The sequence below is a fragment of the Schistocerca gregaria genome, chromosome 4 (assembly GCF_023897955.1).
Source record: "Schistocerca gregaria isolate iqSchGreg1 chromosome 4, iqSchGreg1.2, whole genome shotgun sequence".
Classification (NCBI taxonomy): Eukaryota; Metazoa; Arthropoda; class Insecta; order Orthoptera; family Acrididae; genus Schistocerca; species Schistocerca gregaria.
The window spans coordinates 33,800,959-33,817,734 of record NC_064923.1 but is presented as its reverse complement, the minus strand read 5'-3'; the positions used below and the strand labels follow the sequence as shown (position 1 = coordinate 33,817,734).

Genomic DNA, 16,776 nt, shown 5'->3' with positions numbered 1-16,776 from the left:
CTTCGCTACAGCGCGAATATCCACTTCCAAGTTACTCAGCAGTTGTTCTTGATTCGAATTCTGGAATGTTTATTTTGTCTTTTTATGTAAAGCAACTTTGGAAGACCGTGTTTAGTATCTCTCTTTAGTGGCAATGTGATTAAGAATATCACCATTGTCATCGTGCAATGAAAGCACTGATTGCTTTTGGCCATTGGAGTAGTTTACATAGGACCAGAATGTCTTTACGTTTTCTGCCAGATTTCGAGACAATGTATCGATGAGGCAACCTTAAACATCAAAAAACGTTTTGCATCACCCCGGTTCCCAGAAGTCCTGAAGATAGACACTGGTTGTGGATACTGTATCACAGACCCAGTCCCATTTACTGTTCAGAGATGTTACTAAACCCGCCCAAAGATGTAAACGACCATGCCTGAGCAGCGCCATTTAGACGCAGTGGGTCCGGCTGCCGATCCGTTCCTGTCATTCCACCGGGAAGGAGGTACACGGCGCATGTTGTCTGCGTTGAACCATGCCTAGAAGGTCAATACCGCGGTTCGATCGCGTACGCATTGTTACTTTGTTCCAGGAACTGCTCTCAACTAGAGAAGTATCGAGACTGAGTGAACCAAAGCGATGTTTCTCGGACTTGGAGGAGATACAGAGAGACAGGAACTGTCGACGACACGCCTCGCTCAGGCCGCCCAAGGACTACTGCAGTGGATGACCGCTACGTACGGATTATGGCACGGAGGATCTCCGACAGCCACGCCATCATGTTGAATCTTGCTTTTAGTGCAGCCACAGGACGTCATGTTACGACTCAAACTGTGCGCAATACTCTGCATGATGTGCAATTTCACTCCCGACGTCCATGGCGAGGTCTGTTGTGTTGGCACAAGAGCCAACGCCGTGTTACTAGAGGAGGCCGAAATGCACGCGTTTTAGCTCACGCATGCTGGCGTGAGAAGGGAAGAACTGTACTGACGTGAGGCCTGGAACATGTCAAGGAATTAGAATTCAGAAAGCGGATGTAATTAGTTTGATACTTAACTTTAATCCATTAATGATGAATGTCGCTCTTGACGGTACATGATTCACAATATTATCTGTTCAGAATAGTAACTGAATATGGCGCCTTGCTAAGTCGTAGCAAATGACGTAGCTGAAGGCTATGCTACACTGTCGTCTCTGCAAATGAGAGCGTCTGTAGTCAGTGAACCATCGCTAGCAAAGTCGGCTGTACAACTGCTAGGGAGTCTCTCTAGACAAGACCTGTCGAGTGGCGGCGCTCGGTCTGCAATCCCTGATAGTGGCGACACGCGGGTCCGACGTATACTAACGGACCGCGGCCGATTTAAAGGCTACCACCTAGCTAGTGTGGTGTCTGGCGGTGACACCACTTGGTGCCGGCCGCGGTGGTCTAGCGATTCTTGGCGCTCAGTCCGGAACCGCGCGACTGCTACGGTCGCAGGTTCGAATCCTGCCTCGGGCATTGATGTGTGTGATGGCCTTAGGTTAGTTAGGTTTAAGTAGTTCTATGTTCTAGGGGACTCATGACCACAGATGTTAAGTCCCATCTAGCCACGTTAAATAAATCAAAGGATGAAATAAAATAAATAAACACGCGGCGAGGGGCTGCGATAACTCAACGTGCTGAGTTGTCTGACTGGAACTGTTTACGGAATGCGACTGTGGCGAAGGACAACACTTTGTGCACTGCACATGACAGTCACATTAATGAACTAACGAAGCACAACAGCCTATGACGCATGCTTACAGTTGTTGCAGTAGTGCTCCCATTTCAGACGGCGAGACAGCGCTTTGTTATCTTCTCATTATTTGAACTAGTCCAATATATTTTATGTCTTCGAGGTCTTCTTCGAGACCCATAAATGTTTCAGTTTTGAAAAAGCGGGTGGGGCAACTAGGCACCTGCGAACGTCACAGTGACGTGGCACCAGTCAGAGAAGTGGCCGCAGCGAGCGCTCCTGGCTGCGGACTGCGACCGCTCTACCCCGTCCCCCTCTGACGGCGCCCGGTGCGCTCCAGCCCTGCTGGCTGCGGACTTGCCGCGCCGCCCACACCCCTCAGTCAGAGTGCACGACGAGCGCCGTCTTCTGCGCTGCCGCACTCTGCCCCAGACATGGCTTAAGCTTCCTTCTGTCTGCTACCATTCTTTTCGTCATTACGTGACGCGACACACTCCAGCACTCAACAATTGAGAGATCCTACTCTTCGTTGAAAGATCAGTTTGTCTTAATTTCGCACTCGATCAACACAATTCCGGTTTACTTTCTTGGTTATGTCATTTCTGCTTTATTTAAAGCACCTATGCATCGAATTTGTTATAGTTGATCGATTTTGCCAACTCACTATATTATCTTCAAGGTTCAAATGGTCCAAATGGCTCTGATCACTATGGGACTTGACATCTGTGGTCATCAGTCCCCTACAACTTAGAACTACTTAAACCTAACTAACCTAAGGACATTACACACATCCATGCCCGAGGCAGGATTCGAACCTGCGACCGCAGCGGTCGCGTGGTTCCAGACTGAAGCCCCTAGAACCGCACGGCCACAAGAATTATCTTAAACAAGTGCACGAGGTCACTTTTATACTACTAAATCATTAGCGGTGATCTTCTGTAGTCTCGCTCACCATTTAAATGTCTGGTCGTCATAGAACGAAGACAAATGAGGTAAAAGAAATTCAAGGTATCACCAGAAGACAAGGCAAACGGAAGACAGTTTTGTTAGGAAAACTCCTGGAAATTTAAGTCCACTGTTGACGAAGCCGAATACAACATACTGATGCGGCCTGGTCTCGGCGGGTCGTGTTCCCATCAAGCAGTCCTGACAGTGGATGTTCCAGGATCCATTGGCGCATTGAACAAATTGTAGGACCTTCCCTAATAGATCAGGCATGCACTACTTGCAGGAAGCGGCTACCCGGTTGTACACGTGGGATTTTTAGGAGAGAGGATACCATCCAGACGCCCGGTAAGATGCATTGCGAGTCCAGGTAGGGTAGGATCTGTCATACCAGATGCAGGAATGAAATTTCATCATCGTATTAGTTAACTATAAGAGCGTCGCAGAAATAGTCTCACTTATAAACGGTAACAATGCCTACATAGTACTAGGAATGGAAAGATGATTGAAATCAGATGGCCGATCTGAGTGGCCGAGCTGTTCTAGGCGCTACAGTCTGGAATCGCGCTGCTGCTACGGTCGCAGGTTTGAATCCTGCATCGGGCATGCATGTGTGTCATGTCCTTACGTTAGCTAGGTTTAAGTAGTTCTAAGTTCTAGGGGACTGATGACCTCAGATGTTAAGTCCCATAGTGCTCAGGGCTAATTGAGCCATTTTTGAAATCAGATGTCAACAGCAATAAATTTCTAAATTCAAAAAAATGGTTCAAATGGCTCTAAGCACTATGGGACTTAACATCTGACGTCATCAGTCCCCTATAACTTAGAACTACTTAAGCCTAACTAAACAAAGGACATCGAACACATCCATGCCCGAGGCAGGATTCGAACCTGCGCCGGTAGAACCGCTCGGCCTCAACGGCCGGCCCTTCTTAATTCAGACACGAGTGTAAATCGCAAAGATAGGTTGAACACTGGTGGTAGAGACGTCATACAAACACGATAATATGTAGTGAGATTAGTGTAGATCCCAAATGCTAAATGATTCGGGTGAAGACAAATGTTAGTGGTGGATCAAGAGCAGATCGATATGTCAACTTACCCATATAGACTAGGAGATTCAAGTAATTAGGGTTTGTAGTAGTGACAAGAAAATGTTCGAAATTCTTTTAAATGCGAAAATCAAAAAATGGCTCTGAGCACTATGGACTCAACATCTGAGGTCATCAGTCCCCTAGACTTGACATCTGTGGTCATCAGTCCCCTAGAACTTAGAACTACTAAAACCTAACTAATGTAAGGACATCACACACATCCATGCCCGAGGCAGGGTTCGAACCTGCGACTGTAGCAGTCACGCGGTTCCGGACTGAAGTGCCTAGAACCACACGGCCACCGCGGCCGGCTGTCCGAAAATTACCTTGAGAAATGAATCAGAGAACCAACTCGTGAAGGTAACAGCTTGTGATGAACCCGAGCTTTTCGACTCAGCGTTCAAGAGGGGATCAGTGATCAGAAAGCCATTACAGCGTCATTAAATGCGGCTGTACATGTGAATAAAAACATAGTTAGGGATATCTTTCTGCTTAGCAAGAGAGGAGAAAAGACATAATTCAAATTACCTGAACGGTCAGCTTGAAAATTTCAATCTCTGGCACTAACGCCGTTGAGTATCAATGGACAAAGTTCAAGAGCACTGAACAATACGCTTTAGACAGGTATGTGCCAATACGAGTTGTGAGGGATGGAGAAGACACTCCTTACATTGACACTCGTATTATAAATGTGCCTAGAAAGCTAAGAGAGGTTCATTGTAAATTTAAACGTAGCCAACGCTTCACAGACGAACAAAAACTAATCGGAGCCAAAATTAACGTAAGGAGAGCCACGCGTGTTTTTTACGAAGTTTGAAGTAACATTCTGTGTGACGACTTGACAGAAAATTTTAAGAAGTTTTGGTCTTGCGTTGAATCAGTAAACTGATCACAGCCGTGTGTCCAGATATACTGCGACCATAACGGGAATCAAACGGAGGACGACACAGAAGAGGCCCGTGTACTAGACATATTTCCCAAAAATGTTTCACCGAGGAAGTGCGACTGTACTTTCTCCTTTAATTCGTCGTAGGAGCGACAAATGGCTGATACCGTCGTGGAAGGAAAAGTGCCTGTAATCACTGTACAGAGGGAAGGCCACCAGACATGGCGGGGTGGGGCACTCTCGTACGATTCTTCGCACGAGCAGGCTTGCCGGCAGTCATTCTTCCCGCTAACCATTCGCGACTGGAACAGGGGAAGGGGAAAAGTGACAGTGTTGCATAAAGTACCCTCCACTACACACCGACAGATGCTTGCGTTGATGTAGATGTACATGTCAACGTAAAAGGTCTCCCCGGGCCATGCGAAAAGAGACATAAACAAATTCAAAGAATGTGCAATCTCCTTCCATGGCTCCTCTCTCAGTTCTGAATTCCTCGCTAACCTGAAACAAAGTGCATGCTCTTCGGCGTACTCTCATAAGCTGAACAAATGCATTTTAAAGGAAAAGGCTTTCTCTGTGATTCTCTATGTCCCAGAGACATTGGGCAAACGTTTCATCGCCGCGTGGGATTAGCCGAGCGGTCTCGGGCGCTGCAATCATGGACTGTGCGGCTGGTCCTGGCGGAGGTTCGAGTCCTCCCTCGGGCATGGGTGTGTGTGCGTGTGTGTGTGTTTGTCCTTACGATAATTTAGGTTAAGTAGTGTGTAAGCAGGGGGCTGATGGCCTTAGCAGTAAAGTCCCATAAGATTTCACACATATTTTGATTTTCAATTGTTTCACCAATCCAAAGGTAAGCAACGGGCCGTCATGAAAACTGGGGTTTACAATTGTCAGGAGAGTCAGTCCCGCTGTATAGGAGAAAAGGGGAGGTCAATCTGTAGTGGAACAGCAGAATACCATGTTAGCTACAGGTCAAAGGAGACAGGTTTATCCTTTGCTGAAAATAGCTTAAACTACAAACATGTAACAGATGTTAGAAAACCTACACATAGAGGGAAAGTGTGCAATGATCTCTCAATTAGAAAAATTGGAAATTAAAAATCAGATGTGTGTATCCCCACATCTGCCTCTTAGTGAGCAAATGCAAGTCAGTTAGTCACCCATTTAGACAATGTCACAACCTCGAAATAGATGACACAAATTCCCAGTCCTGCATACATTGCTCTACTCCAGTGTATGTATAACTTTTTCCTCCTATATACGTGATTATGTAACTCTCAATTCGTTCGAGCAATCAATCATTCATGATAGGAAACACAGTCATAGCTCAGTCACTCAAAATGATTCAAAAATTTTACTTGTTAGAATGAAATCAGGCGATGATTCTTCTTCTCCGCAGGCTCGTGCTTTGCGGCAGTGTGCTAATCTGCACAAATAAAATGCCTCGTAATTTTGCGAGCGTTGTATAATCTGTCGGGATACTTCAGATCAAGCGGGTATTAGGCTTTGATGAATTTTAACATTCCGAAGAAGTAATGGACCTTTTGGATTATTAAATGCAGGTTCGTATCCAGTCTTTCGGAAGTTCCCTTCTGATTAACAACTACGCAATATATAGATGAATATTATTAATTTTCAAATTTTGTATGAAGGAGCAATGTATATACATATATACAACGCTCATAGCCTTTTGAACCAATTTTTGATTTGCTGGAATCAATACGTCAACACATATAGCACTTGTAGAGTCATACTCCCCAAATAGAAGCTGCTGTGTTACCGGTCATTCTTCCCTTATTCGTGATGGAAGTACGAAGGTAGTGTTTCAAAGAAATGATTAAAATACAGTGGAGTGAAATGCGTGCATACATGAAAAGAGAAAAATGCTAGGCCATTTTCAGTGTATTCACCCTGCAGTAGTCCAGCATCAAAAGCCACTGTGATGAATTTATCCAGTCTGCCAAGAGGTGTCGTATCCCTCTATGCTCTAATCATTTCATTAAAACTCCGCGTTTGTACGTCGATGACGTACATAGGAAGAGCGTACAACAAAGCGGTAATTTTTATATTTCAAAATATGACTAATTATTCTATGTGTTGACATATATTGTTTCGCGCCAATATTTTGCTGTATGACTAATATAATTTCGTTTACTATCATTGTATACAAATACGAAGTTAGAGGATAAATAATCTTGACGTGTTGTAAAACAGACACATATTCGTATTTTACAGCGTTTCGTATTCTGTTTCATTTGGGGTACTTGCCTTACCTGTATCAAAATATCGGTACAGTTTAGGCACAAAATTTACACACGTTTCGCCTTGCACTACTGCGTGTTGTCCTCAAATAACAAGGATGTTGCAGGGACGAGACTCTCTTAGAATTTTCCTTTTAGCCTCGATGGAACACAAGAACACTCACCGAACAATTTTTTTTTTCAAAGTGGTATCCACTGCGACATGGGTCAGTACGGATTTCAAGTGTGGTGTTCGAGCAGCACTCAGTGCTAGGGTTTTTATGTCACAATTATCACTTCTTTCACCTCTGGTACTGTCAGTTCAAAGATCACGGCACGCACCAGCAATGAGGCCACTCCATGTAAAACACTTAGGTGTTGGCAGTAACCTGCAGATTGACTATTGTGAAGGGAAAAACTAATCCAGCAAAAACAAACCATAACCATGGAGCGAGTGTAGACGACATCTACATCTAAATCTACATCTACATGATTACTCTGCAATTCACATTCAACTGCTTGGCAGAGGGTTCATCGAACCACAATCATACTATCTCTCTATCATTTCAGTCCGGAACAGCGGGCGGGAAAGCGAACACCTAAACCTTTCTGTTCGAGCTCCGATTTCTCTTATTTTATTTTGATAATCATTCCTACCTATGTAGGTTGGGCTCAACAAAATATATTCGCATTCGGAAGAGAAAGTTGGTGACTGAAATTTCGTAAATAGATCTCGCCGCCACGAAAAACGTCTTTGCTTTAATGACTTCCATCCTAACTCAGGTATCATATGTGTCACACTCTCTCCCCTGTTACGTGATAATACAAAACGAGCTGCCCTTTTTTGCACCCTTTCGATGTCCTCCGTCAATCCGACCTGGTAAGGATCCCACACCGCGCAGCAATATTCTAACAGAGGAGGAACGAGTGTAGTGTAAGCTGTCTCTTTAGTGGACTTGTTGCATCTTCTAAGTGTCCTGCCAAAGAAACGCAACCTTTGGCTCGCCTTCCCCACTATATTATCCATGTGGTCTTTCCAACTGAAGTTGTTCGTAGTTTTAACACCCAGGTACTTAGTTGAATTGACAGCGTTGAGAATTGTACTATTTACCGAGTAATCGAATTCCAACGGATTTCTTTTGGAACTCGTGTGGATCATCTCAGAGTTTTAGTTATTTAGCGTCAACTGCCACCTGCCGCACCATACAGCAATCCTTCCTAAATCGCTTTGCAACTGATACTGGTCTTCGGATGACTTAACTAGACGGTTAGTTACAGCATCATCCGCGAACAACGTAAGAGAACTGCTCAGATCGTCACCCAGGTCATTTATATAGACGAGGAACAGCAGAGGTCCCAGGACGCTTCCCTGGGGAACAACCGATATGACGTCAGACTGCCGCGACCGGGGCTCGTGTGGTTGCAGGCAGACTGGGCCTACCTGACGGAGCCGGACGGGCTGTCGTGCCTGGCGCTGAAGGGCGGCCGCTGCTCGTGGCCGCGAGGCAAGGTACTGGGCGGCTCCAGCGTGCTCAACGCCATGGTGTACATCCGGGGCAGCCCGCAGGACTACGACGTGTGGGCGGCGCTCGGCAACGACGGCTGGGGCTACCGGGACGTGCTGCCCTTCTTCAAGAAGCTCGAGGACTTTGACGAGAAGGAGCTGAAGAAGAGGCCGCACACCGAGTCCGTCCACAGCCGCGGCGGACCGATATTCGCCACGATGCCGGAGTTCGTCGAGCCCTACACGGAGTCCCTCGTAGCGGCTGCCCGGGAGCTCGGGTTTAACATAATCGAGGACTACAGCGCCGAGCCGAACTTGGGGTTCGGCCGGGTGCACTGCAACATCAAGAACGGCACCAGGTGGAGCACCGCCCGAGGGTACCTGGCGCCGGCCAGGCACAGGAGGAACCTGCACGTCACCAAGCTCGCCTACGTCACCAAAGTACTCGTCGACCCGGAGACGCGGACGGCGTACGGCGTGCGCTACGTGAAAGACGGCGAGGTAAGAGAAGTCGGCGTTAAGAAGGAGGTAATCGTATCGGCGGGAGCTGTCGACACGCCCCACATACTGATGCACTCCGGAATCGGGCCGAAAGATCATCTGGAGGAGTTCGGAATACCCGTAATAAAGGATCTGAAGGTCGGATACAACCTACAGGACCACCTGATGTACACCGGGTTGTACTACACGATGAAGCCGCCGACGAAGACGTCGCCCGAAGAGGCCGCTTTCCAGTACTTGCTCAACAGGACGGGGCTGTTGTCGACCACCAGAGTCAGCTCCTTCACCGGGTTCCTCCGGACGGACGAGGCGCCCCCGAACCTGGTGGGCCTTCCGGAGGTGGACTCGCCGACGTACCCGGACATGCAGATGCACTACATCTACGTGGAGAAGGAGCTGGCGGGCACGCTGGCGCACGACTACAACTTCGGCGAGGACGCGGCGGCGGCGCTGGCGAGGCTGACGGAGCGCGAGGACGCCCTGCTGGTGATCCCGACGCTGCTGGCGCCGACGAGCCGCGGCCGCGTGCGGCTGGCCGGGCCCGACCCGCGCCAGCGCCCCCTCGTCGACGCCGCCTACTACCGGGACCCGCGCGACCTCGACAACCACGTGGCCGGCGTGGCGTTCGCGCACCGCATGGGAGCGACGCGCGCGCTGCGCGACGCCGGCTTCACCGTGCGCGACCTGCCGCTGGCGGCGTGCGCCGACCGCCGGCCCGCCACCGAGGACTACTGGCGCTGCGCTCTGCCGCAGCTCACCACCACGCTGTACCACCCGGCCGGCACCGCCAAGATGGGGCCCGCCGCCGACCCCGACGCCGTCGTCGACGCGCGGCTGCGCGTGCACGGCGTGCGGGGCCTGCGCGTCGCCGACGCCTCCGTCATGCCGCTCGTCGTGCGCTGCAACACCAACGTGCCCTCCATCATGATCGGCGAGAAGTGCGCCCACATGGTGGCAGAGGACTGGCGCGAGCGCGGCGCCGGAGCTCGCCCGCCGAAGCAGGAGCTGTGAGGGCGCGCCCCCGGCCCGCCCGCTCAGCGCAGATCACCGCTTTCGGGCCATGTCGCCCATCTTCGGGCCCCATTCGTAGTGGCCCTGTAGCCGGTCTCACGAGAAAACTACGTTTCGTCTGTACAGGATCCCGTTTGCTCCAATAGCTCATTGCGTCAGCCTTGTAGTTTTTAGTCGGTTTTGCACCCTCCATTAGGCAACTCTTGAACTCATCCCAAATTTGCGCCTTACAAAATTCGATACACAGAGAATTTCGTTTGGCTCAATGGGCTGGAGCAACTCTTTCAGTTGGATTTCATGTGTCCCTAACCTAACCTACTTACCTGACACCGTTTCCTCGCTGTTTAACGTGGATTCTCAACTGTGTGTCGGTTGTGGACACTCCTCACATTGCTGGGAGGTAAAGGCTACATTAAAGGCAAACTGAAAATTGCTGTTGTCCTACCGGGATTCGAAACGCAAGTTCTCGGTTGCCAGGCATGCTATACCGCAGACCCGGCGCGGAAACAGTTTTAATACGATAAGAGGCATTTCAGTGCTAACTCGGTCCTCAAATAGATGGAGCACACAACTTCTCTCCCTTAAACTAACTGAGCACTGTGGCGTGGAAACAGCAGATCCTGTACAGTGGGACAAACACGAGGACAAAGACAGACACTCAAATGCGTATACCAATGTCAAACTGACATTTGTTGTGTAAGACGGTCTCTGTGTAACCACGAGTATGATGGTCGGCAGTGCTGGAAACTGGCAGTTCTGAAACAATAGACAGCCTTTGACACAAAAGTATTGTTCTTACCTTCGCTCGGACGCTATACGCGACCATGTTTGTTCTCTCACTGCAGAAAATTTCATGATAAACAGTTAATGATACACTCAGTATCTCCCTCCCAGTAGTTAACAAACGCAAGGCCGTCGTATATTCTGCATGTTGTGGTTTTGGGTCTTTGGATATCTGAAAAAAATGATAATTATGTATCACCGACAACTGCTGATGAAACAAGCATTTGTGTGTACTGTGTATTGTGTACTGAACCGGGGACCTGTAAGCGACGGGGAGACTTCGCCCCGCCGTAGCCCCCACTAGTTCACAACCCCACAACAGGCTACAGCAGTCCACCCACCCCACCGCCGCCCCACACCGAACCCAGGGTTATTGTGCGGTTCGGCTCCCAGTGTACCAACCAGGGAACGTCTCATACCAGACGAGTGTAACCCCAAATGTTTGCGTGGTACAGCAATTACGGTGTACGCGTATGTGGAGACAGTGTTTGCGCAGCATTTACTAGAGACTCATTCAGATGTGTGTCAAAAATGATGGTAGTTCTCATACTGCTCTCCATCCTGTATGTGTGAAGAAAATCGTGAAGGTAACTGTTGCTGGATTCTTTGCTTAACTATCGACACGTAGAACTCTTTCCGTATTTTATTTTTACATCGGCTTGTAAATAGAAATCTGCTATCCTGTTCCTCAGTGTGCAAAAGGCACGCCACATGGCAGCAGGGAACATCTCTCCGCAGCCCAGCACAGAACACAGAAATGCTAAGATTTTTCACATACATCACAATTTCAGACTGATATTTCACTTTTCACAGGACTGTCCGCAGATCTGAAACTACCTGGCACATTAAAACGGTATACTGGACGGACACTCGAACTTGAGACCTTCGCCTTTAGTGACAGGCATGTCCTCTATCGACTTACAACTCACGACCACAGCTTCACTTTACTTCCGACAGTAACGTTCGTGAAGGCAGGAAGACGGGTAATGTTCGTGAAGGCAGGAAGATAGGGGAGCAGGCGCGGCGGGGGTGACTCCGCGGTAACAGAGCACCGGTCGTGCCGGTGGGCACACATGTAGCCGCTGCGGTCGGTACAGCACTTGCCCGCCAAAGGCAAAAGTCCCAGGTTCGAATCTCCGTCTAGCATACTGCTGTAATCTTCCTGGAAGCTCCTATAATGTACTTATTTTTTGTTGACCACATGTGGTCGCTGTATCTCATTCCGCTTTCACACGATATACTTGTATTTATAAGAATATACGTTCCCATAAATGCATTTTAACCTTGGATATTTCGTTTATATGTATGAAGACTGTCAATTCCATTACTATGTAGTGTCGATTTAATTTAATTGCCATTGTCACTACAGAATGGAATCTTATAAGGGGGCATAACAATTTTTATGGCAATTATGTGAGATAGTTCATCACATATGATTCCATTGATAGTTATTCAAACGTATCTCTTGTGTTCTCTCCATTGCTATACAGCTAGCCTTACGACGATCGTTTCTATAGAAACTGGTAGCACACAAAAGTTTATTTTATCAGCGGGCCTTGGTCGTGCATTAATACACTTTGTTTAAAGAAATAGGTATTTTGTTCAGATAGTATTTCTTAGTTTGCAGTTTAATTATGAAGCAAATTTCAGTATAATTTTTATAATTATTCGTCACAGATTATTATTGTTTATGACTTACGAATGTAATTCCATTCTTGTAATAAATAGTTGTTTAAAAAATTAAAAAACTATTTCTCGCTTCAGAGGTCATGAAAGGTACAAACATTTTTGTTTAAGCATAAATCAATCACACCTGTGCCCTGAAATTTTAGTGATATACATATGAAGATGATTTCAATGGTCATGAAAATATTATTGAGTCTCTCTGACTCTAAACAAAATTTTAAGAACTAATGCACAGCACACACTTTCCTGTAATTAAGGACGATGATTGATTAACTGCAAGATGTGATGCATAAGCAGATTCATGAAATCAGTGAGTGCCACTAGTTACCGTTAATTCCACGCTTATAGCAATCCGCGTTCACAGTGAATGCACCACTTAAGTATGTGCAAGGAAATAATTCAGTCTAGAACAATAGTCAGTAGTACCTTCTTACAGTGCATCAAATATATTATGAAGTTCACTGAGACTATATCAATAAAATTTGATACGCAATCATATTATTATCCTTCCTATGATTTTCAGAGAATTACAATTCATATTTGGGAATAATGATAATACTAATAATTATCACTCTCCAATGCAGTATTCATGATTTTGTAGAGAAATTTCTAAGTGCATTTGGGGCATAAAGGTTTTCACAACACTTAGTGTTCTTTTAGAAAGACAGTTACTCTAATTTTCCGACAAGTTTCCTCAAAACAGTATACAAATATCAGTACTGCAGCCTTTTGTAGAGCTATACTCCCTTACAACTGAGTTAAAACTCAACTACAGTGCTACACTGAAAATGTATCTCCAACTCAGTTTTATAAGCTAGTTCTTCGTTATTCAAAATTATTCATAAAACCACAATGGTTTTATCCTGTTAGCTTGTTTCTACCTCCAAGCAAGAAGTTATGCATCACCAGTTTTTAGATTACATAGGGTAAGAGAGAACACTTATAATAAACACAGCAGACAGAAACCAGAAAATTTTGGCCTGGTTTTACATACTAATTAGATTTTCACATTGCAGGAATATTTTACAGTTTGGGCTTTTACCAATAAAGACAGACAGATTTACAGATTTTTTTTATACAGTAATAAAGTTTCTTCCAGATATGATAGTACTAATTTCTTTCATCATACATTCATCAATATACCTTGGTAAAGAAAAAGTCATGTTACTTTATCTCATTGGTCTGTTTTGAGAGAAGTTTCTGAAATCCAGCATTAAGTAATTTACTTTAGAAACACAGTTATGCAAAACCACGTTTACCACAGATGTTTAAAACTTTCGCTCAGATTTGCATTATAATAAAGGGTTCATAACGTTACCGCTAAAATCTTTGATTTTATTGATCCACTAATAGATCTTATAATAACATTTTTCCATGAGATCCACTGATAGTTTCTGTTCATATAAAGTCGACAGTTATGGGTACATAATTTTAACGTATTAATTTTAACAGTTTACTTTTGTGAAACCGGTCGCATTGGATACGACGCTTCTCAGATAAATGGATGGAGCAGGTGGATGGTCAGTTAGAGCTGTGCGCTGTGGGACCCTAGCGTCACAAGTGGAACGTGGTAAAGGCTCACAAGTCTGCACATACCATTGGCTGGTAAAGCTCTCCCTCCCACTGATAATTCATATCTTCTCTGCAGATTTACCCAGATTATGACTAGCTGCTGTCGCTGATCGCCATCAGCCATAGAGTACATGTAAGATTACACAAGAGCATTAATATACGTGTACAGCATTTTTACAACATATTATGGTCTATAAGAGAACATGTGCTATCACATTAACTCACATAGACAATACATACAATATCATTAATTTGTGTGACTCCTGGCATAGTCTGTTCTAGTGCGAGGATTTTAATTACCTATATTTTAGATGGATTATACATATAGTTATGCATTAAGTAAAGTTCATTTGATGCTAACATGCACGCTCATCCAACAAAGTACATAGTTCAGGTTACATGATATATCGCGAGTCGGCCCCCAGCAGGCTGGTCGTGAAGTTTGAATTATTCTAGTTGGCGCTCCCCGGAAACACTCTGCCAACAATCACCTTGATCTAACTTCGCTGCGCTTCACCACCATTTGCTACGTCCATTCCAGTTAGTGACAAAACTGTAGCGCACCGTAATCACCACTATAGATGCACACTCACTAAATATCAGGACGAAAAATATCGTCCAGGTAGTTCTCACATACACAGTAATAATTGTATCCCATGTCAGACTTCCAGTATGTGTTCACTACTCATCTATCACTTTCCGTTTAGCACGTTTGCAGTGTCCCACTTCTCTCAACCCAGTAAAGTGGTCCAGACCTTTTACTCGTCAGTATCTTTTTAGTTCACTTTCCATGTACTTGTGACCAGGCAGTAAGCAAAATCCTACGTATTAACAATATTTACAACCTTCAAGCACGATACCGTTATATAATAATTATCACTTACTCATTTTTCTCTATTACATCTGCTTCACTCACCATATTAACGATCATCAAACTCTTCAGTTTAACTGGTATCTTTTATGCCAGGTTAACGTAAGATTTATGCAGTTTTAATTATGGAATGTGCTGGTTGTATGTAAGAATAACTTCATCTTTGCATCGCCAAGAGCATACTCCCATGCCTACCATGAGCAAAGGCAACCAATTGCTCGTATCACAGTTGTTCTAAGCGTGGACCACGAATGGCAAAATTCATCAGTGCCAATAATACTCTCCACTCTGTCAATTTCAATTGTAGGAAATAGCTGCAAACCCCTGCACACATCAATATAGGGATGCCCTTTGGAACAAGACACGCCTTCATCTACCTCACATCCATTGTAGAATGTACACCAACGAGGAGAGCGCAGAAATGCTACTCATCTATGGGGAATGTGAGTTAGCAGAACAGTAATTGCAATACTGCTTTCTCATGTGCGGATACATTTAGTACAGTAGTTTAGTCCTTTTAAATACTGTTGTGTAGAGTAGGCATACAAACTGCATCGACATAACGTTTCTTTAATTGTTGTTGTTGAAGGTAGGAGAAATGCTGCTCAGGCAGCGGAACTGTACAAAGATCGATATCCTGACAAAAACCAACCTTCCGGACGGATGTTTTCTTGTCTTGTTGCGACGCTTCAGGAAACGGGAAGTTTCTACCCACGACAACGCAATCGCGTAGCACTCCCTCAGACGAAGCTTCCGTTGCTATGAATCCACATGTGAGCACGCGAAAGCTTCAACACGAGATTGGCCTTCCTAAAACCAGTGAACATCGTATTCTTACGCGTCACCGGTCCATCCTTACCACGTATACCTATATCAAGACTAGCACAGCAATGATTTCCAGAATCGTGTTTAGTTCTGTCAGTGGCCACAGCAGCCAAGTCCGTGCCAACTCAAACTTCTTCTCTAATGTTCTATTTGCCGATGAATGTTTCTTCTCAAACAAAGACAGGTAAATACAAGGAACATGCATTATTGGTCCAGCGACAACCCGTGATGGCTTAGACAGGTGGAGCATCAGCATCAATGGAGAGTTAACGTCTGTTGTAGGATGCTTGGTACTACAATTATTGGCCCTTATTTCATCAATACTAGTGTAAGCGACACAGCGTATGCCAACTTCCTGAGACGAATTCTTCCTCCTCTTCTGGATGAAGTGCCGCTAAGAACCAGAACGCTTATGTGGTATCAACTCGAAGGATGTCCAGCACGTAATGCATTGCGTGCGCTTCGTGTTCTGACCCGAAGGTATCCTGCCAGATGGATTGGTTCAGGAGGAAAAGTTTGTTGGCCTGCTTGTCTCCTTATTTAAATCCTCTGGACTTCTTTCTTTGGGGGAGCATTAAAGACGTTGGCTATCGCGATATTCCAACAACTCTAGAGGACATGCAGGAACGTATCGTGCTTGCTTGTAATTCTCTTCAGCAGGCAACACTGGAAGCAGTTAATAATTCTTTCATTCAACGAGTGCACCAGTGTATCGGTGTCCAGGGTCACCACTTCGAGCACCTTTGAATGTTCTACTCCTGAGGAATGGTAGAGGATAGTCAAAGTCAATTTTGTGTTATGTTTTTTACTTGGTTTTCATTTGTTTTCTGACAACTCCAACAAATGGACCAATTTGTGATCAATGTTGTGTTATGGAATTAATAATGTTGTGTTTCAGTGAATGCTACACTGTGATATATTTTTGAATAGGTCTTTAGGAGAGGAAATCAATTACCGAATAAAAAATTCAGGGTGCCATTTAAAAAAGTCATATCGCTGTTCATATCTTTGTAAGAAACAAAGCTATAACGAAGGCAATCATGCTGTTTGGTGTCCCCCTGATGGCTAAAGAAATTTTTCTTGAATTATTTGGTAATTTGCACCTGGACAAAGAGTTATTTAGGGTGGTCAAGATAAATGGAACACCCTGTATAAGGCAAGTGC

At 45.4% G+C, this 16,776-nt stretch overlaps 1 protein-coding gene across 2 annotated transcripts in view; it reads left to right on the top strand.

Annotated features, from left to right (window-relative positions):
• Nucleotides 1–12,421, top strand: part of LOC126267971 (glucose dehydrogenase [FAD, quinone]-like) — a 51,148-nt gene extending 38,727 nt beyond the window's left edge. For both annotated transcript variants that reach the window (XM_049973319.1, XM_049973317.1), the window contains exon 3: nt 8,286–12,421. In XM_049973319.1, coding sequence (XP_049829276.1) covers nt 8,286–9,875 — 1,590 coding nt within the window. In that variant the 3' untranslated portion in view covers nt 9,876–12,421. The remainder of the gene's footprint in view (nt 1–8,285) is intronic.
• The last annotated feature ends 4,355 nt before the right edge of the window (nt 12,422–16,776 follow it).